This window comes from Natator depressus, chromosome 13 (genome assembly GCF_965152275.1).
Source record: "Natator depressus isolate rNatDep1 chromosome 13, rNatDep2.hap1, whole genome shotgun sequence".
Classification (NCBI taxonomy): domain Eukaryota; kingdom Metazoa; phylum Chordata; order Testudines; family Cheloniidae; genus Natator; species Natator depressus.
Window position 1 is genome coordinate 20,957,126 of NC_134246.1, and position 27,863 is coordinate 20,984,988.

The 27,863-nt window shown below is 50.2% G+C and overlaps 1 protein-coding gene across 7 annotated transcripts in view; it reads right to left on the reverse strand.

Annotated features, from left to right (window-relative positions):
• The window catches only part of LPIN3 (lipin 3), a 48,275-nt gene that overhangs the window by 17,766 nt on the left and 2,646 nt on the right, over window positions 1–27,863 (reverse strand). For 2 of the 7 annotated variants that reach the window (XM_074970213.1, XM_074970206.1), the window contains exons 1-3: window positions 14,769–14,805; window positions 3,747–3,852; window positions 360–560 (exon numbers count right to left, since the gene is read on the reverse strand). In XM_074970213.1, coding sequence (XP_074826314.1) covers window positions 360–551 — 192 coding nt within the window. In that variant the 5' untranslated portion in view covers window positions 552–560; window positions 3,747–3,852; window positions 14,769–14,805. Of the gene's footprint in view, window positions 1–359; window positions 561–3,746; window positions 3,853–6,868; window positions 6,924–14,639; window positions 14,877–27,863 lie in introns of those variants that run through there. The other 5 variants (XM_074970207.1, XM_074970211.1, XM_074970208.1 and 2 more) reach the window with 5 other exon arrangements.

A 27,863-nucleotide genomic window follows, 5' to 3' on the forward strand; every position in this document is an offset into this window, starting at 1 on the left:
GGGCTACCTGTCCCCATCAAGGCTCCTCCCTGACTGCAGGCCTGTTTCACTTCCACCTACCACTTGGTAAATGAGGGACAGAGGTCCTCTCACATGTGAGGGACACTCTCTCCCCCAAGCTGCCTGCCGAGGATGGTCTAGCTTCAGAGAGGGGGAAAGCGAACCATTCCACAATGCACCAGGGCTGTGAGACAACCCAGGCAAATGGCAAGGCTCTCTGTCTCCACCTTCAAGCCAGCCTCCGTGAACTTAGTTTCAGGAAGAACTAGACTGGAGGAGAAAGGAGGGGACCTAAGCAAGTAGACACCAGTGCTCCCTAGCACGAACAGCACACACCCCATCTGGAGGGCATCACTTACCACTTTCTCCCTGGAGCGCAGGACTCCCAGCTTCCCAAAGCGCACGTGGAAAGGTGAGCACTGGAAAGAGCCGTCCGGCTGCCTCACCACAATGATGTCAATGCATCCTGTCAGGGTGGCTGGGTTCAGGCCCTTGTACAGCTCCTTCACAGTGATCAGCACAGTCTCAGCCAGCTGCCCCACATAGTTCATGGTCTGAGACTGCAACCAAGGGAAGCGGGGAGAGACTCAGGGGGCTGTGAGGGACCTGGACACCAAGTTGTCCAAGGTAGAAGAGTCAACAAAAGCCCATTTTTTAAATATAAAAAGTCAGCAAGCATTGGAGCAGGGGTGGGCAAACTATGCTCTGGGGGCCACATCTGGCCCTTCAGCCGTTTTAATCTGGCCCTTGAGCTCCTGCTGGGGAGCAGGGTCTGGGGCTTGCCCCACTCCGCGCGGCTCCCGGAAGCAGCTGCATGTTCCCCTCTCTGGCTCTTACGCATAGGGGCAGCCAGGGGACTCTGTATGTTGCCCCCACCCCAAGCGCCAGCTCTGCAACTCCCACTGGCTAGGAACTGCAGCCAATGTGAGCTGCAGAGGCAGCGCCTGTGGACAGGTCAGCATGCAGAGCTGCCTGGCCACGCCTCTGCATAGGAGCAAGAGGAGGAACATGCCGCTGCTTCCGGGAGCTGCTTGAAGTAAGCACCACCCAGAGCCTGCACCCTGATCCCCTCCAAGCCCCTTGGTCCCAGCCCAGAGCAAACCCCCCCCCGCCCTAGTCTGGAGCCCCCTCCCACACCCTGAACTCCTCATTTCTGGCCCCACCCCAGAGCCCTCACCCTCTCCCACACCCCAATCTTGTGATCTTTATGGCCCCCCCCATACAATTTCCATACCAAGATGTGGCCCTCAGGCCAAAAAGTTTGCCCAACCCTGCATTAGAGCCACAAGACTGGATTAGTCTGAAAAACGAAGGTCTATGGAGGGGGTTAAAATTACAACTGGTAAACAAAAGGAAAATGGAAATAAACTAATGGCCCAGAATTTCTGTTTTAGAAATTAGGTCTAATTGATAGACCAAAACAAAACCAAACAGTGCAGGGGGTGGGCTATGCTGCCCAAAACCCATTTTTAAAGGTTCTAAGGAGAGAATTCAGGGGGGAGAGAAGAGAAGATCATAACACAGAGGTGGGAGAAAGGGGTGAGATTCAACATGGCTGCTGCTTTCTGGAAGCTGGGATCCCCCAGAACACTGTTGGGCCTTCACTGTCCTGACCAGACCATGCCACAGAGAGGGAACCAATGACACCAGTTTTGGCTAAATCCTTAACACCTGGAATGTGAGCCTTGGGTCCCTGCTGCCTCCCCCGGCAAAATGTGTCCTCTGTTTCCCACCTTATTTCTTTCCTTTCCCCTCTTTTTGCTTTACATTAAGGAGTCTGGCTTGATTGGCCAAGACCGCCCTTTTTGCAACATTGCTGTGAGCACATGACCAGAGGCAGCTAAAAGCTATGCTCTAAACCAGTGGTTTTCAATTTTTTCTCCTCATTTGTGGACCCCTAAAAACACTTCAAATGGAAATCTTAGGCATAGTTTGCAGATCCCCAGGGGTCCACGGATCACAGGTGGAAGACCACTGCTCTAAACAGCCCCACGCTGGTACAAGTTTGCCAGCTCTTAGAGAGGCTGATTGGACCATGTGCCATGCCCTCATTTCTTCAGCGGCGAGGTTGCAAGTGAGAGTCAGCGCTAGAGACAGAAGCTGTATTTCCTGTTTCTGCTGTTCTTTTCTCTCCCTTCATGTGTTTGTGTCCTGTTTTGTTTTCAAGGAAACAGCAGCTGCTGTTTCTCCCTCATCCCAGGATAGTTATTGCCATCTTTGAAAGACCAGCAAAGAGTGGGGGTTTTCCCTTTAAGGCCCTATAGCTGAAGGGAAAGGCAATGAGTAAGGCTGCAAGTCTGGCATGGAGGTCACGAATTTGGTGACTTTCTAGGACCTCCATGACTTCTGCAGTGCCTGGTCTGGGGGCTGCCTGAGCAGCCCCGGGCCCACCGCACCCCTCCCCCACAGCAGCAGGAGTTCGGGTGTGGGAGGGGGCTCAGGAAGGGGGTTGGAGTGTGGGAGGTGGTGAGGGCTCTGGGTGGTGCTTACCTTGGGGGAAGGAAGGGGGGGTCCCCAGAAGCAGCAACATGTTCCAAGGCAGAAGCACAGCCAGGAAGCTCTGCATCCTAGCTCTGCATCCACAGTTCCCATTGGCCATGGCTCCCAGTCAATGGGAGCTGCAGAGCAGGTGCTTGGGGTGGGGGCAGCGTGCAGATCCCTCCGGGCTGCTGCCTGCCCAAGAGCACCCAAGATTTAGGCAGGGGTATCTAGTACAAGTCATGAACACGTCACGGGTCGTGAATTTGTTTACTATGACCTGTCCATGACTTTTACTAAAAATATCTGAGACTAAAACATAGCCTTAGCAATGAGGGATATTGTTCAAATAAAGGCCTATTACGTTACAAACGCTTTAACTGTTTTTCCTTCTTAAATCTTTTCTTAAAAAGACACAGGAAGAAAAGAAGATTTTCTGATGGTGCATTTGCCATGCACCTGAGCAGGCAGTTCATCCCTCAAAACCTCAAACCATGTTTAACTGTTTAGTATTGTGCAGTGACAGATGACCCCTTGGACTCTCTGGGCCCATGGATTCCATCAAAATGAACCAGCCATTCATACCCCCAGGGCACATACAGGTGCCTCCTGTAGGGAAATCATCTTTCACTTCACAGCCATTTGTGCAGCCCCCCACCCCCACGGGGTAAGTAATACAATGGGAATAATATTTAATGGGAAAGGGGAGGCAGAGAGGTTAAGGGGGCTTGGTCAAGACCATGCAGTGAGTCCATGACAAAGCCAGAATCAGAGTCCAGACCTCTGGCTTCCCAGTCCTGTGTTCCCACATGCTACCATACTCACCCATACTGCTTACAGATCAGAGAGGTGTTTCCAAAGGGGAAAAAAAAAAAGTGCCATTCTACTTTGTGATCAGTCAAAAAGAAACCCCTGTCCACACCCTTTAACATCAGAGAATAAGCTAGTCTCCTCCCTGCCACCTAGGTCTTCAGACCATTCCCTGCTGCAGGAGCTCTCCTTGTAGGCCAGAGTCCTTACCAGCGACATGCGCACACCCCGTAGAGGGGAACAGGATGTATAGATGAATGCCCAAGGCAAAGGAAGTGCTACTCTGTGATAAAACAGAGATACGATCTAGCAGAAGCCAAGCCATGGCTCCTTGACACTAATGTGATCAGCACAAAAGAACTAGGCCAACTAGAGTTAAAGCTTTCCTTGAATTATTAGGATGTCTCATGGGACCACCACTCAGCATTGACAGAGTTTGCTGCCACCGCTTAACTTACAGGTCAGCTATTCTGCTGAAATTCTTTACTTGGGTCAGAATTCTCCTCACTTCTGCATGGCAGATCTCAGCTCTGATCCTATGCTTTTCTTTTGGGAGACCCAGGCCTGTAACGACAGCAGAAGACAGAACCACTGTGCAGATCCGAGGAGAGATTTTTGCCCTCTTTTTAGCTACGTAATATCACCTGGGTGAATAGAGGGCCCACCCCATGGGATGTGGCCTTCAGCTTGTTGGGAAGTGACATTCCTGGGTTGACTGACATGGCTGTTGCTTTGTAACCTGGCTTCCCACTCCTATCTGCACATGCTGTATTTAGGCTTCATTGGATTGCCTTTGAAGTCAACGGAAAGACTCCCGTTAACTTCAGTGGAAGGTGAACCATACCCCTTATGAACACAGTATGTGCGGTGTCTCTTTGGGAAGATGGAGAAACCTCGGCAGGGGAAAAGCAACATACTGCCAAACACAAAATATTCAAAACTCAGGAGCCACACCCCAAGATCATGAATTAAAAGGCGTTCTTGTTTACCTTCTGGTTTGAGCCTTTAAAGGGTTACATTTTCACGCTTTCCCTGCAACTGTGAGGGCTAGACACTTTATTAAAAAAAAATTTGAGATTCTCACATATCTCCAGGAGCAAGGGTTTTGAAGAAGGCAACAGATATCACAAGACTGAGAATAAAATAGTGACAATTGGCAACTCTGAGCTCGCATGCATTCTCTTTACTCCTGGAGGGTCTGCCACCATGCAAACCGGCATCACCACGTTTCCCTGCAGAATTCTTGGTCATTATCATTAACATTAACGGGTTACAGTTATCACCCTATCACTGCACTCTTCAAAAGCAGATGGCAGGTGTTAATTTGCAATTGAATGCTAATCGGTATGAGCCATTTCACTTTTACATGGATTGGCATTTGCCATCCCAGAGGGCTTTAATCCCATAATGAAGTCACCAGCAGTCACTTTGTACTGCGTGATCTTCTTATTGGGACACCCTGGCCGATGGCCTTCTGCACCATGCACGTAGCTGTCCAAATTAGAAGAGGCCATGGAAGAGAGGCGGAAGACATCCTGAGTAGCACTATACTGAACAACAGAAGTCTCTGCACTTTACACTGATTAAAGGCCAAATCCCAACCACTTCTGATTTGGAACCATTTCACAGCCACTACATACAGGTGTAGATGAATCTCCACTAGAGTGGAAAATTGTTAATACTTTCCCAGTTAAGCAACAGCCGTTGCCATTCACCATCATTTGGCTCCTGGGGGTAGATCCCAGAGAAGCAGTCATTCCGATTAAGTGGACTAGACTGTGCTGTAAGTATGAACAGTTAAGGGCTATTTAGTTGCAGGTTGGCAGAGGACTCAGACAGCTTTGGAAGGCCACTTGCATTAGGCACTCATGCACCCCAATCACACAGCTTTTGGTTTTCATTAGCAAGGAAACCCTGCATGGCCCATAATCTTCATGTCTCTAGTTCACATGCTCCATCTGATCATTCCCAAAAGGAGGTTAATCCTCCCTTTGCCACACACAGCAGGCTGCCAAGATGCTGAGGATGTCACAGAGCCTTGCAATTTGCATGGTACACACTGCAGTTTTGTATCAAGTGCTGGAACTTCGCGATGATACAAGTGGGATGCACTGGCATGCCAAGATTCTGTGGCACATTGTATGCAGCCCCCCAGAGCAGTTGGCAGGAACTCATGTGTAACTGGCAGCCAATCTCCTCCTGGCTAGCACATGGAATCCCAGAAGAAACCTCTTGCTAAGCAAGGCATGAGAGCTGGCTATTCAGCCTGGCCTCCATTTTGAGAGGGGGGCAGGGGGACAGTCAGTACCCAGGGAGTTACAGGAGTTTGATTTCTTCCACAGCTTCCCTGGACTTCCAGAAGGCTTTACAAAGTCTCCCAGGAGCCACCACTTCAGGAAGCTGCAACAGGGCCTATGGGATAGGTACCCTGGGGCAATGAGACTGAATAGCCATGTGACAGCCCCGAAGTAGACACAGTAAAACTGCAAGCAAAGCTGCCTGACGAGTGGTGACACACTGCAGGGCTGATACCAGCACCTGTGTTGTCTCACCAGCTCAGTTCTCTGTGTAGATGCAGCCATGGACCAGAGACCAAGGCTATGGCCACCATTCATGAACTGCATTAAGAGGGCTAGCAGTGGAGGCCACAACATCTCTATTAACCTCTTCTGGTAACAATAAGATGGGGACAGGAATCTCTCCTGACAGATACAGTTCCTAGAACTAAGACCTTGTGTTCTTAGTTACCTCCCTTCCCCCCCGCCCCCATCCTCAGCTGTTGGGAAACTAACAGGTTGAGACCGAGAGGGGTGGGAAAAGGTTTCCAGGCTTATTCACCAAGCCCCTGTAATAGTTAGAGGAAAGCAGGTTGGTATGAGATGGCTGAGCCCAGCTGGCAGTGCTGGGTGAAAACAAGTACTGAGGCAGGGAGAGATTAAGCATTGCCTTGTTAAGCTGAGCAAGTGGCAGACCCCAGAATGGAACCCAGGAGCCCTGGCTACTAGCCTTCTGCTCTAGCTACTAGGCCACCCTACCTCTCGAAGACACAGGCATACAATCTTAGTCTGCTGGCCCGGGCAGGATGGTAACAGTTGTTCTGGACATGAGCCAGAAAGCCAGTTTGGTAGCTTAGCGGCAAGTGCTCCTCTGCTACACAAGCTTCCCAGGTTCAAATCCCACTTACTCTCTGAACTGGGAAGGACAGCCAGTGTGCCAAGGCCATAATACTCACAGCCTGATTAGCTCCAAGAGAGAACGGACTTCCAGTTACTCTGTATCAGCCCCCAATGGCTGCCCAAAGCAGCATGAAACCAGACTCCAGAGGAGAGGTCAAGATTTCAGCTTGTTTCCTCCTGCTGCCATACAGGCCCCAGATCCCATCTCTGCGTGTGACCCTCATCCCAGGGGCACCCCAGGAGGCAGAGCTAGGAGGAGCTCACAAATCCTGCAGATGAGGGATTTAAAGCCACCTCCCATTCACCCAGCAAGCCAGCCAATGCAACGCAGCCTCAGTGGATGGTGGGACTCCCAGCAGAGACCTTGAGAGCAAACACTGCGGGGAAAGAGAAAGATTCCTTACCCAGATGGAAGGGGACAGCTGAACACCATCAGATGCTGCCTCTTCCCCAAAACAGATGCGACCTTCCTGGTATGCTGCACACAGAGTCATATCGCTCCAGCTGCCAGACATCCCTCGAATTGGTCCAGCAGGGACATCCACATCAAACCCCACAATCCCAGCCCCATGTTCCTCCTGCACTCCCCACCCCAAAGGGGTAACAAAATCCTACCAGTTTGTTTTGCTGCTGTGCATCCCAGAGCAAATGTCCTGGCTGGGTCCAGAAGCTTCAGTGCCTGTCAGCTCTGCTGTGCTGGGAGAGGGTCATGAGCCATCCCCCCACGTGCACCAGTCTGCTGAGCCCAGCTTTCTCCAGTGCTGTTTCATTGACAGCAGTGCAGCCAATGCCCCAGCCAGTGGGCAGGAGACACCTGACCTTCCCTCTTTGTCCTCTGCTTCACACCCAGCCAGACTCCTTGGTTCCCAGGACAGCACATACAAGGGGCACAGAGCTGGATTTTTCCCCATGGGTGAGCGCTGCCAGGAGTGCACTGGACAGTCGGCCTGAGCACACCCTGGGCTCAGACTGCAAGACACTAAAAGGGTTTTATGTATACTTGGTCATGGGAAGGGGGTAGCAGAGGAAGAAATGAGCCTTCAGTTTAACCCACTTTCCACCCACAGAGTATCTGGCAGGCACGGGGCGGTACAGTGGTGAGGGCTCCAGAGGACACAAGTTTAAGGGCGCTGCTGAGCAGAAACTCATCCAAGCAGGCTCCTGCCTATGATTAACAAGGCACTATGGCAAGGATGCTTACAGGGCCTTTCAACGCCTTCATTCCAGAAAGCTTGTACTGCGTGCCTTCGGCTACCACTCCCTATCTCTGCCTTACCCTAGAGGGCCAGATGCCAGCTCACCACAGCTCCTCAATCACTGGCTCAGTTTCACACAGCCTTGGAGAGACAGGACGAGACCCCCACGCTGCAGGCCAAAACCCAGCTCCCCTCCCAGTCAGGTAAACTAATCCTTAGCCATTAGGGGTCTGGTCATCTGTGCTCCGCCACTAGGGGGAAAACATCACACAGTCCAGCCACCATATTCATGTTCCTCCAGGCTTCCAGAGTGTTTGCTATGGGGCTGACGACACAGGGAATTTCACTCTGGAGGGGGATTGTCACCCCCTCCTTTCCAAGGAAGCAGCTAGCGCTCAAAAGCAGGCATGGGGCTGGGCACGAGATCTCTGGCACTGCCAGAACCCCACAGGGTGCTACCACATCCACACAGCACGCATGGGTCATTTATAACAAGACAGTGTACTTCAGCCTTCGGGGCCCAGCGAGCCTTGGTAACAGGGGCCTGCTTCGTGAATCCCAGGACACAATTCCTACCCGATTGGTCAGCCTGGGGGGGTGGGAAAGCCAGGGGAAGATTCAGGACCCCTCCCCCACCCCAAACGGAGCCTGGGTCGTTCAGACAGGTCTGTTCTTTTGTGATAAGGAAGGCAGTCAGTCATCCCCCCTTGCTCCCCAGCTTGTGCCCTAAGGGGCTCATCCTGCTCCCCTAAGCTGTAGAGAAGCAATACGAACCTCTGCCCCCTCCAGAGGGACCACCCTGAACTACCCCAGCTACTTCCTTAGCACTCCTGCAGGAGGCAGGAAGTGCTTGCAAGCAGTCACCAGGCCCAGCACCAGCACATATCAACATCTGGTGCCCCAACCCATCCATACGCAGTATCCAGCCCAAGCAGCAGCCCAGGGCAGAGCTCTTGGAAGTCAAGGGGGAGACCTTCCCTCCCCACCCTGCTTTGCGAGATTATGAAAGGTACAGAGAGAGAGAGGGGGCGGCACCTTCTGCTGCTGGCTTTTGAGGGGAGCTGCATTTTGATATTTATTGGTGTGTCAGGATCCAGATGGTGATTTTCAGCCCACGGGGAATTTCCTGTTCTAGACAAAAAGGGTAAGGCTACCTAGCAATCAGGAGGTGAGACTGCAGCACCCATAGGCATACTCAAGCCAGCTTGCTAAAAAACAGCATAGCCTCGGTGGCAGGAGGAGCTGCGGGAGTACAATCCCACCAGTCCATACTCAGGTGGGTGTTTGTCTTCTGCACCTACACCTAACTTAGAGGCGTGTGTGTGAGACGGGTGGTGCTAACAGCCTCACAATTTCTCTTCACCATGTGGTTACCCATTTACCGTGGGGCTTTGCCAGAACAGACACATTAAAGATGGCAAGGCACTCAGATAGTATACAAGCACTAAGAGAGTCAGGATTTTCCAAAGCATCTATTGATCTGGCTGCCCAGCTTGAAATGGCTTTAAAGACCCAGTGTTCAGAAAGAGCACCTACCCTCTGAAAATCAGGCTCTATTAAGGGGTCTCAAATTGGGCTCCCAACAAGTCTTGTCCAGAGTCCATGCTCTAGATGGCTGTCGGGCCAAGGGCATGAACTGGACGCAGTATAGTTCAATACAATCAGAGAGGCATGAGCTCTTCATTAGGACTGGCTGAAAGCTTTTCATCAATTGGGTTCTCAACTAACCTGAGTATTCCCATAAGTGTCTGCTTTCCACTGAAAACTTGCAGCCAAGGTGCCTAGGAGCAGTTGTAGTTTGGTTGCCTCACATGCCCATTCCCCTCCGGGCCAGGGTTCTCAGCCAGACTACATTTCCCAAGAGGGTTGACTATGTTGCATCATGGGAGATGTAGTTCAACCAGGAAGCTTGGCCTAGAAAGGATAATGGGAGCTTGACCCAAACTACAATTTCCCTGAGGCAAAGTTAGAGCATTTCCAAACCCATGTTCTTTCCCTCTGTTAAGGGGGGGAGGGGAGAATCTGCAGAGAACAAAAACAAAACAAAACAAAAGCCACACAGCACAGCTCTAGTTTACATTAGGTGGAACACGCTGACAACTACGTGTAGGGCTCTACCAAATTTACGGCCATGAAAGACGCATCACGGACTGTGAAATCTGGTCTTTTGTGCTTTTACCCTAGACTAAACAGCTTTCACAGGGGAAACCAGCATTTCTCAAATTGGGAGTCCTGACCCAAAAGAGTTTTGGGAGCATGGGTCGCAAGGTTATTTTAGAGGGGGTCATGGTATTGCCAGCCTTACTTCTGTGCTGCCTTCAGAGCTGGTGGCTCAAGAGCGGCAGCTGTTGGCCAGGCATCCTGCTCTGAAGGTAGCGCCCCAACAGTAGCAGTGCAGAAGTAAGGGTGGCAATACCATACCACCCTTACTTCTGTACTGCTGCTCTGCTTTCAGAGCTGGGCTCCTGGCCAGCAGCTGCTGCTCTCCAGCGGAAGGAAGCAGTACTGCAACACTTCCTACAATAACCTTGCAATGCGCCTGCGCCCCCCCCCCCCCAAGACATCCCCAAAACACACAAACTCCTTTTTGGGTCAGGACCCTTACAATTACAACACAGAAATTTCAGATTTACATAGCTGAAATCATGAAATTTATTGTTTTAAAATTCCTATGACTGTGAAATTGACCAAAATGGACCGTGAATTTGGTAGGGCCCTAACAATGCGGATCGTCCGTTGGCTTTTGAAGGAACTGAAATACCTACATACTTTTTTCTTCTTATAATCCTGCCCACTCAGGTACACAGGGCACCACCAGTTTTCACCATTTATTTTGGTCTTGTGCTAATCTGTTCGTGCTTCCAAGTGTCATGTTGACAGATTCAGTTTCTTCCTCTATTGCTCTACACAACGTTTCCTCTAGGTCAGCCTCTCTTTTGAGGCAGCATTCATGTTCTCTCTTGACATGGAAGCCATGCTTTAGGTATGCCACCAACATGTTCTAAATGTGCCCCTTGTGAAGTTGTCTCAGGCATAAGCATAGTGTAAAAAGCTGGGGCTAAGTAAGGTGTGCATGAAGGGGTTGGAGATGGGGGAAGGGTCAGGAGAGAAGACAGCAAAACTTACAGCTTACTCAGCAGTTCTCTTTTTCACAGCACACAGACAGACATGGACTGATTAAAAACAGGAGCGTGGGCAGAGCCTAGGCAAGAGAGTTAGGTGGGGACAGCATCTGGGAGCTGCATGAAGGTGAGGAGAGGTATGGGATTCAGCGAACAGACATGATGGAGGTGATTGCAGCATTCAAAGCAGGATATAACAGGAGCTTGGAGTGGAATCTTGAACTACGGGAAGAATGAGTTTTGGAAATACTCAAAAGTAGCTACCAGATCTGCTATGTGGGCTAATGGACGGTGCACTGGGCTGAGACTCCAGAGCGGAGCTATTTTTTAGTTCACTGGCCAAAAAACGACCGCTTTAAAAAATTGTTTTGGGACCAAAAACAACATTTCATTTAACTCAGAATTTTTTTATTTTTAAAACAGTTTTTAAAACCAAATCTAGCTAAATTTTGAAACATTGTGTGTTGAAAGTCTCAAAATAAGTTGTTTCAAGAGGTTTTATTTATTTAACCAAATCTAATTTGAATACAGTAGTTTTGTTAGAGCCAATCTGAGTTTTCTGGTGAATAAGCTGTTTGGCTGAAATAGAGGTTCTCAACCTATTTACTATTGTGGGCCGCATATGAGGTTCTCAGTTTTTATACCATACACACACACACACACACACACACACAGAGTACGTCTACAAAAAAAAGGTTTAGTATTTGTTATATGACAGCAATACAATTCAAATCCATCTAGTACCTTTCAACACTAGCAAACATCTACCAAGAGCATTTTAAATTAACAAAATACATCAAAACATTAACTGTTAAAATGAATTAACTTACAAAAAGGGTGGCATGGCATATTGTACTCTCCAGACGCTCAGCCCAGCTGCGCTGCCAGCAGTAGTGTGGAAGTGTGTCTGCAAATCCTGCCTGCAAAGATGGGGAGCCCTGCCTGGTGCAGGGTGTCCCCCTAGCCCAGGACTGCCCCCACATGCACCCAGCCCTCAACTCCCCCATCCAGGGACCATGCACCAGTATCTAGACCCCATCCAGAGACTCGCCCCCACACCTAGAGTCTGTTCCCCAGGCACCAGCTGCACCCCCTCCCCATGCCCGCTGGTCTCCTACCTCGGCTGCACATAGCTCAGCAGTGCAGCCCACCTGCCACTGCAGTCCTAGTACCAGGGAGCCTGCTCCAACCAGGGTCACTGGTCCCATGATCCTGAGGGGTGGGGGACCACACTGAGCACCCTGGCCTCCTGCTGATGCTGCCGGGCCCAATCCTGCCAGGGGAAAGGTGCTGATGCTGGGCCTGATCCTGCACGGCCCCATTTTTGCACTCTCCCCCCCCCGGTGGCTCTGTGCCTGGGGCAGGTGCCCTTCCTGCCCCACCCTAGTCACTACCCTGAGAATGTCACATGGGCCACGGCTGTGCGCTGACAGACCAGTGGTTCTCAGCCCGTGGCCAGAGTGAGCAGGGTGAAATGTTTCAGGAGACCTGGGTTCTATTCCCTGTTCTGCCAATGAGCTGCTGTGTGACTTCTGACAAGTCACTTCATCTTTCTGGTTCCCCTCTCACGCTGATTCTCTCTTGTCTGTTTAGACTGGGCACTCTTCTGGGCAGGGACTGTCTCACACTATGGATGTGTGCAGCACCTGGCATAATGAGGTTCCAGTCCCAGTCAGGGCCCCTACCTGCTACTGTAATACAATTTCATTTTGAACAAGTGCAATCTAATGAGGGCCTGGCTGCATGGAGGGGACAAGTCAGGAGGTCAGAGGCTGCAGACTTTAGTGGCAGAGGACACAGCATTAGCAGTGAGAAGATTTGGAAGGAAGTGAAGCCACTTGAGATGCAGGAGCATAACCAAGGGGCAGAATTTGTCTCAGCAGGTCTAAAAACAACAGCCAATGGCTATCACCGGGGACTGAACTTTGGACCTCTCCAGCCAACTCAGTAGCCTCTACAGCTTGAGCTAAAGAGCTATGTTTACTAATCGGCAGCTATAGCAGACTCTTAACCTCTGCGGATGGGGGAAGGGAAGAGAATGGGTGGCATAGACTAGTTACCTCCCTTTCAAACCACACCTCTTCCTTGCCCCTTCCCGCAGCCAACTCTGCTCCAGAAGGAGATTGGAGCTAGAGAAGCAAATTTAGGAATCAGCACCAGAGGCAATAGCTGAATCCAATGGATCCCTCAGGGAGGGTGTATAGAGGCAAGGAGGGATTCTAGCTAGCATCCCGTGGATTACCTGTCTGTAATGGGATCTGCAAAAAAACAAGCCATTTCCTACAGCATCACAGAAAATCCACTCTGTCTATAGGCATTAGCTAGGGGCAGAAAGCACTTTGAGGCCAATATCATTAACCGCTTTAGTCTCAAGAGTGGGTGACCAGATGTCCTGTTTTTATAGGGACAGTCCCATTTTTGGGGACTCGCTCTTATATAGGCACCTATTACCCCCCATCCCTGTGCTGTTTTTTTCCCCCACAGTTGCTATCTGGTCCCCCTATCCAGGAGCTGTAGTTGCAACCCACAGTAATTCAGCAGTGAAGGGCTTAACTGGGGTTTTCAAACAAGCTGAGTTGACAAATAAAAGGAGCGCGTGGGAGGGGGAAAGTCCAATTACAAACAGAAAAATAACCCCAAGTTAAAGCAGAAAGCATCTGCCCCCTACTTCCACTGACCCTAAGCCAGGCACTCCTACCCCAGCTCACCCCACCACCCAGGGTACCTCAGCACACCCCCAGAGAGACAGCCCCAAATGGGAATTCACAACTGGAGCCTCTCCCCGCAGCACGATGGTTCTGACCACCACTGACTCAGGAGTCATATTGCAACCCCCCATATTTGATCGCCGAGAACCAGTGGTTTGGTGCTGCCCATCAGAGCGGTAAAGTTCAGACCTAGTGTCCAGGATGATCTCTTCATACAGCAGGCAATGCCGCACACTGCTCAGAGACCTCTGTGAGCCCCACATTCAGAGGCAGCAGGAAGTGAGTGTTTTTCAACCTTAGCCGCCCCCCCCCCGCCCCCATCTTCTCCACAGGCTTCATACTGAATTCAGCAAGTCTGTTGGGAGTAATAAAAAGTCCTCCTCTCTCTAGCCTCTCAAAATCCTCAGGCCAGCCCTGAGCATGGAAGTCCCATCACAGTGGGCAGGAATCAATTGCTTTTGGAAAGGGGTGCGTGTAAATAAATAAATAAAAATATATCGTGGTCAGGTCCACCCAAATAACGCCAAGGCAAACTCAGTAGATAAATAGATACGTGAGGGGGAGGAGTCAGAATCTGGGGGCCTAAAACCTGGCTAACTTGTAACCCCCACCCTTAAAAACTAAAGGGAACAGCTTGACAACGCCTCAGCAACCAGGATGTGGGTTGCAACTAAGTTTCCCCTTTCCAAAGGCCACAAGACAGGTCACACAGCACTTCTGCCACAGCAATTGAAGAGCCCAGCTTTATAGCTAGAAGGATCTCCCAGGATAAGCCAACTGCTACCTGTACTTTGCTAGAATGCCCCCAGTTTAGCACACCTTTAGCTCCTATAACTGCCTGACACAGAGGGAAATAGAAGAGGGGAGTAGGGGAAAAAAGACAAACAATATCATTTCCCTTGGCTACCAGGGAAATTGATGAGACAGGATTAATGCTTTGTACAAGTGCCACTGCGTTATGAAAGTTGCTTCTCCCCCAAGCTATTCTGTATACACCTTCCACAGCAAGGTTCCTTCTTTCTCATCAGTTACACTGGCCCAAGATATTCACACATTATAAGTCTTCTCTTTTTACATCCTGCCAAGATGAGCAGGGCAGCATTACCCAAACATACAGCTTTGTTTGATCACTTGTTTAGCCCCCCGTACCTTGACAGCTGCTTAGCTTCAGTTGGCTGCTCCTAGACTTTGAAACAGACACGCTCTTAAAATGCTAGCTGGCTGCTGCCTACACATGAGCATTTTCTTTCTACTTCTCTCTTAGCTCTACTGCCTTACCTGAAGCTTCCTGCTTCCCTCTTACCTGATCCAGGGCGGAGCCTGCACCCTAAACAGCGTCAGGTCATCACTGATCTGCCTCATCTTAAGCCTATCAGAGCTTTAGGAGCTCTAGAGACAGGACCTCATTGAACCAGGCAGCTGACAGCAAACATGAATGGCTGCAGCTGTGGGTCCCTTCAGCCCTGCCCATTTTCCTCCTCTCTCATACTCTGGCAGCTCCAGATACTTGTCAGACCTGCCAGATGTCACTCGTTTGTAGGAAAAAGAAAAGGAGTACTTGTGGCACCTTAGAGACTAACCAATTTATTTGAGCACGTGAGCTTATGCTCAAATAAATTGGTTAGTCTCTAAGGTACCACAAGTACTCCTTTTCTTTTCGCGAATACAGACTAACACGGCTGTTACTCTGAAACCTGTCGTTTGTAGGAAGACTTCTTCCTGTTTCATTAATTTGCAGGCAGGTGCGATGCCTCACCCAAAGAAGGATTTTGCAATGTCACTTCAATAATATGCTTAGGGCTAGACTTTCCAAAAAAGCCAGCTCCCATTTAGGCACCTCAATTAGTGGGCAGATTTTCTAGAGGGTGGGGTGCTGAGCTCTGTGGAGAATCCTGGCCATTGGGGTCACAATGGAAGGTGCTGGGAGCTCACCTGTTTGAAAAACCCAGCCCTATGAGTGCTGAGTTTTCTGGAAGCTCTATCCCTTAATCCCTCCCTCATAGTGGTTTGAAATCTCCCACATTCAAGTGCTGGGAGCCTCTGCAGGGCTGAGCTAGTCTGCTGTTACTGCTAAATACTAAGATAGTTCTTCGAACTGAGGGGAAGGACTGCAGAGATGGGTAATCCAATGGGTGCTTTTGGTTTGTAAAGCTTCGTTGAAGGGTTTTTGGTTTTGCAGGTGTTGTTTGGATATAGGTTCCTTTTTCCCTGCAAATTTGGATGATGGCTCTGGTTTTGGCCAGTCTCCAGGGCCAAATCAGTTTGCTTCATTTTTATTCAGTCCTTAATGGCAGACCATAACTTAAATAAAACCAGGGTGCCTAAGCACTGCAGCAGGTGGTGTCGTGGGACATTGTATTAGCCTTTCACTTCTGTTCTTTGGAAACTGACCATGGGCTCAAGTTGAGGCAGTGTTATCTCTGCTGCTGGAAGCTTCTTAAAGTGTGGCATCCAAACTGGACAATGCATTACATAGACAATGAGCTTAAATGACCATGGCTGCACTGTATTAATATGTGTACAGTTCTCACTCAACTCCCAAAGTGCTGGCCCACCAGGCATTTGGCTCAGTGACCTGAGGAAGTTAGAGGCAGGCTACTCTTCTTTGGAATGGGAGTGCCCCTGGGACACTTCAGACCCAGCAAACCCTCTGTCAAAATCCAAAGACGCTTTGTTGCTCTGTCTGGATAGTCTCAAATTTCCCAAGGAAAATAGTGAAACCTGGGACAGATGGTGACACAGGCAGTCAAAACCACTTGAACTATCCACCCAAATCCCTATCTGTATAAAGGAAGGCAGTATTTCCTAGTGGATAGAGCACTGGACTGGGACTTGGGAGACCTGGCTTCTATTCCATTTGGACACTGGCCTGCTGGGTGACCATTGGCAAATCATTGCATCTCTTTGTGCCTCAGTATCCCCATCTGTAAAAGGGGGGTTAGGAATCTGACCTTTTTTGTAAAACGCTTGGACATCACCCGATGAAAGGTGCTATATAAGAGCTAGGTATTAGGATTTTATGATCTATGCCAGGGATCGGCTACCTTTGGCACGTGGCCTCTCAGGGAAAGCCGCTGGCGGGCTGGGCCGGTTTGTTTACCTGCAACGTCCGCAGGTTCGGCCGATTGCCGCTCCAGGCCAATGGGGGCTGCGGGAAGCGGCAGCCAGCACATCCCTCAGCCCATGCCAAGTCACAAGGAGTCCTGAACAAAACTCCTAAGATTAGAGTTGAATTTAACAGTCTGTTCATTTCTGGGTTCATATACTGTACCCATCAGCATGGTATCTGAGCGCTGCTGCATTTGAATCAACCCAAACAAAGTGCAATTCATGGGGGGAGAAACCACATGAACTAAAACCCGCTAAGCGACTTGTCAAAAAAAGCTATGTGACAGAAACCCAGCAAGATTTGTCCAGCCCTGCCCGAGTTCTGACACACTGGGGCTATAACCCGGGTTTCACCGCAAGGTGGCAATCTTTCATCTCTTTAAAAAACAGGAGTACTTGTGACACCTTAGAGACTAACAAATTTATTTGATCATAAGCTTTCGTGAGCTGCAGCTCACTTCGTCGGAGGCATGCATCTGATGAAGTGAGCTGTAGCTCACGAAAACTTATGCTCAAATAAATTTGTTAGTCTCTAAGGTGCCACAAGTACTCCTGTTCCTTTTGCGGATACAGACTAACACAGCTGCTACTCTGAAACCTTTCATCTCTTTCTGTCTCTGTCCGTTCATCATCTTCAGATACGCCGCATAATTCGGACTCAAATTCTGCGCACAGCAGATACGTGCATCTTCCACCAAAGTCCCCAGGAGATGCACAAGCACATCACAGAGAAGACTCTGGCCCTATCCTAATTAACATCTTCCCATCTCATGACTGTATGTATGTACATAGGTGCTGGAACTAGGGGTGCTGCTGCACACCCTGGCTTGAAGTGATTTCCATTATATACAGGGTCTACAGTTTAAACAGCTCTCAGCACCCCCACTATAGAAATTGTTCCAACACCCCTGTTTATACAGCGACCGAAGTTTTCTATTAACGGCAGCTTGAGCCTTTTATAGAGCCCCCAGTAAAGAATTCTAATGATTAATAGCATATCACTATGGCACCATTAACATCTGCAGCGCTCTGATAGAGACCTGGTCCCTGTGCAAAAGAGTGTACAAAGTAAGGGTCTGATGATCCTACTTCCTATACGTTAATGGCAAAGCCCTTCTTGTTTTCAATGGGAGCAGTGCGGGGCCCTAAATGAGAGAGACATAAGCAGATAGATGCAGATTCTCAAAAGGTATCTAGGTGCCTAGCTCCCACTGAAAGCAATGGGAGCCAGGTGCCTAAATACCTTTGGGCTATGCAGCACAGGTGGTAACAGACAGCTCCAGACATGAGCAGCAGCAGTGGAAGGCTAAGCAAAGGAAGGCAGTTTAACAGGACTTAGCATTTATGGATCTCAACCTGCTTTAAGTATCGTGAGCCTCATGTGACAGACGAAGAAACTGAGGCATGGGTCGGTTAAGTGATTTGCCCAAAGTCACATAGGGAGTGCTAGCAAAGATGGGGTCAGAAGCCAGGTCTGCTGGTTCCCAGTTGGGTGCCCTTTCCACTGGCCCTGCCCTGTTTTTAAGGTGGGATTTGATGGGGGAAGGGAGGGATTTGGCTTGGGGTGGGGGGAGGATGTTCCAGGTACAGGGGACACCACAGAAAAGGCATGAAGCTGAGTTCTGGTGGGGTAGAGCACGCACTGAAGGGGAGTCTGGTAGCTAGATCCTGATGGAGGAAGAGCCCGAAAGGCCGTGAAGGGAGATGGGAGCTGAGCAGGGTGGGAGGTGGCTGGAGAAGCAGCATTAGGGATAGCCTGGAGGAGGGCACAGATCAGAGACAGGGGAGGAGGAAGCAAGAGTCAAGATGAGAGAGAAACAAGGAAACCAAACACATAGGCAGGATATTGCACTTTGCACATGAGGCAACTGTCTTGCAAAATAGCTAGGGTGGTGTTTGTATAGTTACCAGGATTAATAACAGGGGCCAAACTGCCTGCACCCATCGGAGCTGCCACAGGCTGAGGTAGCAGATAGCCCATGGGGCTGATGAGCACAGAGACATTCCGAGCTGAAATCACAGGTGAGGTCTGGGGAGGCTCACAGGCCGGCATGCTGCCTCCCAGTTCAGGCACCTTTCTGGGGCAGATCACGTCCACTGCATGCAGTTTATTTGGTGTGAGCCTCTCACATGAGTCCTTATAAACAGAGCTCCTGTCTCCTCCACATGGACATTAAAGATCCCTGGTCCCTTTTGTAATGGGAGGGGGTTAGTGTGGTCAGCAATTTCCCCTTTCATCTGTTGTGCTGTGTGATGTACACTAGATACAGCACTGGGCTGGGATTCAGGAGACCTTTGGGCCAGTCACTGAGCCTCAGTGAACCCATCTGTGCAAGGGGGATAATGCTACTGACCTCCCTTGTAAAGCGCTTTGAGGTCTACTGATGAACAGTGCTAAATAAAATCTTGGCATTGTGAATGATAGGGAGGGACTTGGCTACAATGATCATGACGCCCATGTATACAGACAGGCAGTCCCCTGCGTTTGTTCATCACCTAGCACAAGGGAGTCCTGGTCCATGACTTGAGCTCCTAGTTGCCTCACTGGGCCACCTTAAAGAATCTCTCCCCCAGTCTGTGGTTTACCCCCTCCAAAGCCATGTATTGAAGAGACGGACGTAATAAGCAGGGTTTCCAATAGAAAAGTGCAGCTATTTCTGTACAGTTTAAGGTGGAATCCAAGCGACGTAGTTCTCCATATAATGGCAAGGGTGCGACAACAACACGCCCAGGCAGCTGATTTACTTGGCTAACTCACCTAGACAGACTTTTATTGTCCACGAACACACACACCCTGTCCAGCAACGCAATAAACATCAGACGGCAACAAGCCCATTAGCATGCCAATAGGAAAACAAAGCTTGTCTCAGCTCACCTGACCTTCCCCACCCCCCTCCTCTCAGGGAACGTGGGGCCTGCTTTTTGCTGAGCAGGATTTGAATGAGTGTTTGAAAACGTGGGGCACAGCTTTAAAAGAAAAGGCTGATTGTTCATTATTGCACAGTCTCTTGCCAGCCTACCAACTGAATTTGCTGCCATGCATCGGTTCCAGATCCAGAGCCGGATATTTTGCCGCTCTCCCAGAACCACTCACTACAGGTAGCTAAGATGACAGTCACTCCAGTGCAGAAATAAGGGATCTGAATGAACTGCACAAGGGAATATTTTACTCCCAGAGACCTGAGTCCACAGGTGGCTTTTTCTGAACAAAGCAGCCAAAAGACCACTCTCTACAGAGCATGGCTGGATGGAGAGATACAGAGGTCATGGCAATCAGCTACACCCCAGCCATGTGCGGTTAGGGACAGAACCCATAACCCACCCGCTCCAAACACAGGTTTGAATGAAACACACCCCTTGAACTAAAGGAGAAGCTGTTAGTTACCAGTAACTATTACTGGGTTTTTATCTTTTAGGGGTAGGAGCATGCATACACCTTAGCCAGTGCATTCTAGTGTATTTTGGACAGCATGACATGCCTCCCTAGCTATTTAAACACCACTCACTAACTCCCCTGCGAGAGCCGATAAAAGCAGCTTCCAGCTGACAGCAGCTCAACACAGAACTCCTGCTGCTTGGGTGAGCAAAAGAGGGGGAGAGCCACGGAGATGCGCAGACTTGCTGGCCTCAGACCACAACGGTTCTGCTCTGAGCCTGGCCTGTGGTAAATTGCAGGATGTGTATGAGAACCGTTCAAAACACTCGGCCGTTTCAGTTCACAGGGGTCCGTCTGTGCACACATCCTTTGATTTGGCCTATGCGAGCCTGCAGCCCCCCTAACGCTCAGTGTCCGAGGCACCCAAAAGAAACTTAAGAGGAAAGCCAGTCAAACTCCCCTAGTTTCATGACACACCATAGTAGTTTAAGGGAAAACAGTACCCACGTCCAGCTCTACGAAAACTAGGGCTGGGTTTCCTCAAGAGTTCACAAGACACCTAGCCTGTGTGCTGCTAGCCTGACGCAGCGAGCAGACTCCTGTTGAAATCCAGGGGGCTACGCTTCGGAGTAAGAGAAGCAGGGTCTGGCCTGCCGTCTGCAGTGAAACCTGATTGCAAATCATTGATTTGAATGACCTTAATGCACTCGGCCACTGGGCGAGCTAAAGCATGCAGCCCCCCACCCTGGACTGGCAGACACAGCGCCCCTTCGCCTCTCAGAAAGACTGGTCCATATCCTTCCGTTTCCATGCTGATATTGCCGGTCTCGTGGGTGAATCATTGGGGAAAGTGTTAGTGACTCCTGGCTGTCATCCTGCATCCCTGCACTTCTATATTTGACCGAAGGAACGTGCCGCTTGCAACAAAGGCCAAATCATGGATCTGACACAGTAAAGGGTCTAGGCCCCCTCAATTCCTACTGCTGGCCATGGGAGCAAGGGGTGCTCAGCACCTTGCATGCGTGAGTCTCACAGAAGGAAGCAACTCCAGCACTGCTGTTGCTTTGCCTTTCTAGAGCACGTTTCATTCATGTGCCTGCCAGTGCATTAAAGCCCAGAAGCAACCCTTGGGAGGGAGTTAGCACCCTGGACATGAGGGTAACAGGTGTGTTAGAGATACAGAGATAGATGCCATTATAACCAATTTACAAATGGGCAAACCAAAGCTTGGAGCAGCCAAGTAACACATCCAAGCCAACTGCTCAAGCCACTAGACCACACTGCCTCCTTGCTTGCATCCTGCTTGAGCTGCTAGACCACATTCCCTCTCCTGAGGAGCAAAGGATCCCCTGGTGCATACAGCAGAGACCTATGCACACTCTGTAGAAAAGCCCAGGCAGGGATTGATAGGAGGCTTTTAAAGAATCAACAAGTGTCTCCTTCCTTTCTGCAGTTATTTAATGATTTAGTGAAGAGAGATGGTGTTACCCCTGCTCAGCGAATGTGAAGGATCTGCTCCGCTGTTTAGGCGCTGAGCAGAGATCCTGCATGTTGCATTCTCTCCTGATTCAACCATTAAATAGCCATTTTTTTTTAACCCTTGGAACAATTTACCAAGTACTCCTGAGGGCATTCTGTGCCAAAAAATTAAAAATTCTGCACACATTTTAAAATTCTGCAAATTTTATTTGTCAAATAAATGTGGAGACCCCAACATGGCATTGGGGAGCACAGGCCACTGGCTGCCCAGACGTGGAAGATCACTGTGCAGCTCCCCACCGGGACAGGGACTCAGCGGTGAGGCTGCACCCAACCATGACACAGAGCACGGACCGGGCCTGCCCCACAAACACCCCAGGGCCCTGCCTCTCCGTGCTGGGTGCACCGGGTGTGGGCAGGCAGGCTCAGCACGGCAGGATCCAAGTGTGGAGCGGCTTAGTGTGGGGGGATCCAGATGTGGGTTGAGAGGGTTCTGGGTGAGGGCGGCTCAGTGGGGGATGCAGGTGTGGGGGGAATCTGGATGCACAGGGGCTTGTTGGAGGGGGGTTCTGGGTGCAATGGTAATGGGACTCTGCAGGGGAGTCCAGGTGACAGTGGCTGGGGCTCAGCAGGAGGGGGGGGTCTGGGTGTAGGGGACCATGTGCAGCTCGTTGGGCGTCAGTAGGGTGGGGATCCAGGTGCGGGAGGCTTGTTGGGGTGGTCCAGATGCGGGTGGAGTGGGGCCTATTGAGAGGGGGGTGTTTCTGGGTCTTTGGGGGGGCTGAGGCTTGGTTGGAGTGTCTGGGTATGAGGGGTCTGGATGCACAGGGGTAGAGTGGATGGGGGAGGAGCTCCTTGTAAAGAGATCACTCTTCCTGCAGCTGAGGTGTGATGGGTGCAGGAAGTGGGGGGGAGAGGGGGGGAATTTGCAGAGCTTCCTACAGCTGGGGGAGAAATCTGGGGGTGGGTCTGACATGGCCCTGGATGCTGTACAGGGGAAAATGAAGTCCCATCCCCCACTGCCCAGCCAGGACTAGCAGCTGAGCCAGGTGCAGGATAGGAGCCACCAGCTGTGTCTTCTCCAGTCCTGCGTCCTGCCCCACAGCGATTTACCTCTCTGCCGGCTGCCCTGGGCGCCTGAAACATACCTTTGGGGAAGGTCGCATAACCGTTATTGTGGCTTCCCTTTGCTTCCCCATCAGAAAGTCATTTTTCTGCGGAGAAGCGAAGAAATCTGCAGGGAATGTAAATTCTGCGCAAGAGCAGTGGCGCAGAATTCCCCCAGGAATAACCAAGGGTCGTGGTGGTTCTCTATCACCAGCAATTTTAAAATCAAGACTGGATGTTTTTCTAAAAGATCTGCTCTAGTTCAAACAGGGATTATTGTGGGAAAGTTCCAGGGCCTGTGTTTTAGAAGAGGTCAGACCAGATGATCACAGTGGTTACTACGGGCCTTAGACTCGATTAACAACAATTTCCATGTAGGCACAGACACCAACGTTCCAATGTGCCAGGGCGTGCTCAACCCCTGGCTCTGCCACAGGCCCCGCCCCCACTCCACCCCTTCCCCCAGGTCCCCACACCCACCTCGCCTCTTCCTGCCCCTGCCCCATTCCGCCACCTCCCCCTCACGCACTGTCCCCTTGCTCTTCCCCCTTGCCCCAAGAGCCTCCTGCACGTCGTGAAACAGCTGATCCGCTGCGGGTGGGAGGTACTGGGAAGGAGAGGGAGACGCTGATCGGCGGGACCCACCAGCATGTGGGAGGCACTGGCGGAGGGAAGGGGAGTACCTACGGAGTTGGCACCTATGCATGTAGGAAGAGGCAAATTTTCAGTTGTGTTTCAAGACTCAGCTGGGTGTAAGTGCTGTTTAGTTTCCAGGACGTCCCTGGCCGTAAGGGTCTCTCTGGTTTTTTTCCCCAAGGAGAACGCTGCACAGTGGCAAAGCAGAAGAGCATGCCGGGCCCTGGCCTGCACTGGGTGGGCGTGCTGAGGTGGGTGGAGCAGCAGAATGAAAGGATACATTGTGCCTTGGGTAGGCAAGCTGTGCTCTGAGTAACAGCTGAGCAAGGAACAGTGATATAATCAGGGTGGCCGAAGGGGGGCTGAATGGTGAGATCGTGGCGTGCTATGCTGTGGGGAGCGGCAGGGAGGCACAGTGCAGCATGAATATGATCAAATGAGGCAGTGCACTGTGCTGTGCGTGGCAGGGTGGCAGCCTGGCACACTGTGTGCCGGGTAAAGAGTGGCAGAGCGAGGCAGTAGGTCGATGTGCTCTCCGCCAGGTTGTATCTAAAGCAGTAACAGTAGAAGAGAACCAATTACTATTTGCAGCCCTGTGTTGTGTCCTGGCAAACCTCCCCTGGCCTGAGCACCAGGGCCTGTGCCCTGCCGAGTTCACTGGCTGCTTGGACACTGTAGCATTTACTACATGCTGGAGTAGCCAGGGAAGCTCAGTCTGCTTGACTGTGGGGAAGCTGAAAACGAAAAGCCCTCACCATCAACTGACAGCCGCTCTACCCTGCTACTTTATGGAGCATTCAGCACAGACCGGCCAGTGTGCAGGTCGCCTGTGACATAGAAACACACTGCTATAGCACCTCCCATCTAGCAATCCCAAAGCACTTAATAAATACGAATGAATTAAGCCTCTCAACACCCCTGCAAGGTAGAGAAGTCCTGATACCCTCATTTTCCAGAAGAGGCACCTCTGTGCCAGCTGTCTCTGGGGCATAGAGAGGTGAAGTGACTTGACTAAGGTCCCATGGCTAGTTGGTGGCAGAGTCAGGAACAGAACCCAGGACTCCTGGCTGCCAGTCTCCTGCTGTAGTCACTTGCTTACTTATGTTCACTTAGTCACTTATGCTGCGTGCTACAAAGTAGTGATGAGGTTAATGCAAAGAGAAAGTGAAAAATTATTTAATAACTAATTACCAGTATTGTTGTCGAGATGCTGGTCGCAGCTCCAGAGTGAAGGCTGAATTGAGTTTGGCACCTAAGCGGGATTCAGTCCCTTATTAGGATATTGCCTCTCACTGATGAGCCTGAAGAGCAGAGATGAGCTGCTCAAGTCTGGGAGAGAGGACAGGGACCTCCCTCCATTTCTGCCTCCCAAACCCAAGAGAGGGAGAATGATGCAACCAATCTGTTTAAAAGAAGTTCTGTTTCCCCCGCCCCTTCCACAACAGCTGCTGCATTAAGAAGTCAGGAGAGACCTTATGATGAACCCCTTGGATGTTTCAGATGTGGAGGGTGGTCTCAGCCTCGCCTCCTCTCTGCTCCCCCTTAAATGATCCTCTCCTGTTTCCCTGGGATTGTCCCGACTGTTCGACCCTGGCTTTGAGCTCCCCAACACACCCACTTGTGACCTTTCCCCTTTGAAGTTCTGTCACTGCACAGGATGAGGAGCCTCTGTTGGTACTGAAAGCAGCGTGAGGCTCACGCTGAACCAGCCTGTATGAACTGGTAGGGACTTCTGGTCCAGAAGCAGGGAACAGGCAAGAAAAGATGGTCCGGGGGAACTGTGGGAAGGCACTGAAAGGCTAGCAGGCTACAAACAGATGCAGCAATAAACAAAGTCTGTAGATTCTGCAGGGGCAGGGGGTTTGTTTTGACGGCAAGATGCTTTCTTAAGGAGCCCATGGTCCCACTTGGCCAACCCCAGCAAACTGAGGGCTGAGCTGCACATTCAGAACCCAAATAATTGCTAAATGAGCACAAGGAGATTGCGGGTTTTTTTTTCTTTCCAGACAAAAGTTCTTTCTCCTGGTGAGCTGTTCCCACTGTTCCGTAACACTGGAAAATACCCCACCCCCACTGCTCCTCCAAACTCATTAAAAACAAACCCAGAGCAACATGTTTTGTCTAGAGCCAAATGGCCTGCGCGGGATGTGCTGAGCTGGCTTGGAACAGAGAGGCAAGAAAGAAAATCTGATCTAGGGGGTTCGGCTGAATCTTTCTTGGTGCAAAACACACAGACGGATTCAGTCTAATGAACAATACAGAGCACTGTGAGTGCACCTGTCATTTTGGCAACATGGCCCCTGCCAGGAGGAGCTTACATTCAAGCTCAGATGAAAATGAAGGCTTGAGTCGGTGCCTAGAAAGGCTTGTGAAAGGAGTGAGTTTTAAAGAGGGCTCTGAAAAAGGGTGTGTGTGTTAGGGGCTGGGTTGGGAATGGAAGGCTGTTTCAGATGGGCGTGGAGGGAGGGTTAGGAGAGGAGACAAAGCTGAAACTGAGAGAAAGGAACCCTGAGAAGTGAAGGGGTCTGACTGTCCACTGCTTAGCACCTTGTATCATCATTTACCCTTGTCCAAAGGGGGTGTAAAACAATCCAAATGAAATTCTTTGCTCGCTGACACCAGCGGTAGTAACATTTGCCCTCCACGGTGCCAGGTCTCAATGCTGACAGTGAAGAATTAGGCCAAAGTTGCGTAACAGGCTTGCACTGATTCACCAACTATCCTGGCAATCCATTGCAATCTCCTGACTGCCTTTGAAGTGACACTGGCAAGGCAGGTAGACCTACAGTCACACATCCTAGTGGTGGCATGGTGTGGCTTGTGGGCATGCACTATCCTGGCTCTGCTGATTTATTTTTGTAAATGGGCAAGCTACTGAAATGTCTACAAAGAATTCTGATCCCTGAAGTGTTCTGCCTGCTGGATTCTGGTATATTTCAGTGCCACTCTGCTCACTACACAAAGAGTACGCAGGCTGCCTGCTCTCCGGGAGTCCCCACCTACGGGAGTCCTTTTAATTTAACTCTGTTGTGGTTCTTTGCTGGGGGGGAAAGCAGCAATGTAAGAGTGGCCAGGAATGAGCAGTCCAGTTGTCAGTTTAGCAGAGTGTCTTTTCTGTCAGTGGTCAGTACCAGATGCCTTAGAGAAAGGTGCAAGAAACGGCGAAGTGGCAAATATGTAGTAGCCTGTCCATAGGAGAAGCCCCTTCTGCTAGAGGTTGCCTTAGGGGCTTAGATCCCTTCCAAACTTTTGTGTTGTTGTTGCTTTCAATCCTGGAACTGTGGATATTTTCTTTATCCATATAAAATGTCCAAACCTCCCATAGACAACAGTGGGGCAGGATCGTACCTTTAACTAGCAAGTTTTAATGTATGAGTTGGACTGGACACAGCGATTGATTTGTAAAAGTCCTAGAAGTGGTGTCCACACAAAGGTCTCATAGCCAGTTAAGAGAAAAGGAGTACTTGTGGCACCTTAGAGACTAACCAATTTATATAAGCTATTACCAACAGGAGAGTGGGGTGGGGGGAGAGAAAACCTTTTGTAGTGATAAACACCCATTTTTTTCATGGTCTGTGTGTATAAAAACATCTTCTGTATTTTTCACAGTATGCATCCGATGAAGTGAGCTGTAGCTCACGAAAGCTTATGCTCAAATAAATTGGTTAGTCTCTAAGGTGCCACAAGTACATCTTTTCTTTTTGCGAATACAGACTAACACAGCTGTTACTCTGAAGCCAGTAAAGATGTTACTTTAGCAAACAAAAACACAAACTGTAGAAAATCTACTCCATAGCAGGAAAACACAGGGTGGAAAACAGAGCCAGGGACAGATAGTTTAGAAGGGCTGAGGGCTTTCCCTTCTTTGGCCCACCTCTAGCTAAACTGATAATCTGATGCGTAATAGAGGTCAGAGCTGACCTCTATCTACCAGGCCAGTTCAGGAAAGGCTGCTGGGTGAGTGAGCCAGAGGGCTGGACTAGCCTCACCGCTGTGGCTGCTGCTTCCGCATTGCTGCTGTCTGAAGTGAGGGGAAAGAAAACACAGCAGCAATGGGCTCCATGTAAGTGACACCCTCCCCCTCTCTGTGGCCAGTCACAGGGAATCCCCAGCCAGGGTAGGAAGGTTTGGATGTGAAAGGGATTTCCCAAGCACTTTATCAAGGGGCTCCCTCCTAGAAGAGATAAGCAGGCATTTAAAACCACAGAGAGAGGCAGCAGGGGAAGCCTGGCAAAGCACTGTGTTTCCTGTCTCTCCTCAGCTGGCTTCGCAGGGGCTCTGATTTCCTTCAGTGGATCAACAAAGAGTTCCAGAGGCTTTTGAAAGAGGTGACTCAGCACATAATAGGAGCGGGGAAAGAATGAATGTGCTCAGAGTTGTTAAAATTCCCATGCAGCGAAAGTGAAACCAACCAGAGCACAGGTAGTTTGTTCAAAGGTGGTTGTAATTTCTAAAGGCTTGTCATGCCATGACCTTCAGTCACATACTTTGGATCAGCAAAACCACTTGAGTTAGCACAGTGGGGGAGTTTATTACTATTATTTATTTTCTATTCCTGGGAAAGGTCAAGTCAGACTGGAATAGTGAGAGGGGGAGAAGCATCTGCCAAGGAAATACGTATTTAAGAGATATGCAAATAAAATAGGATCCAGTATTGCCAACTCCAA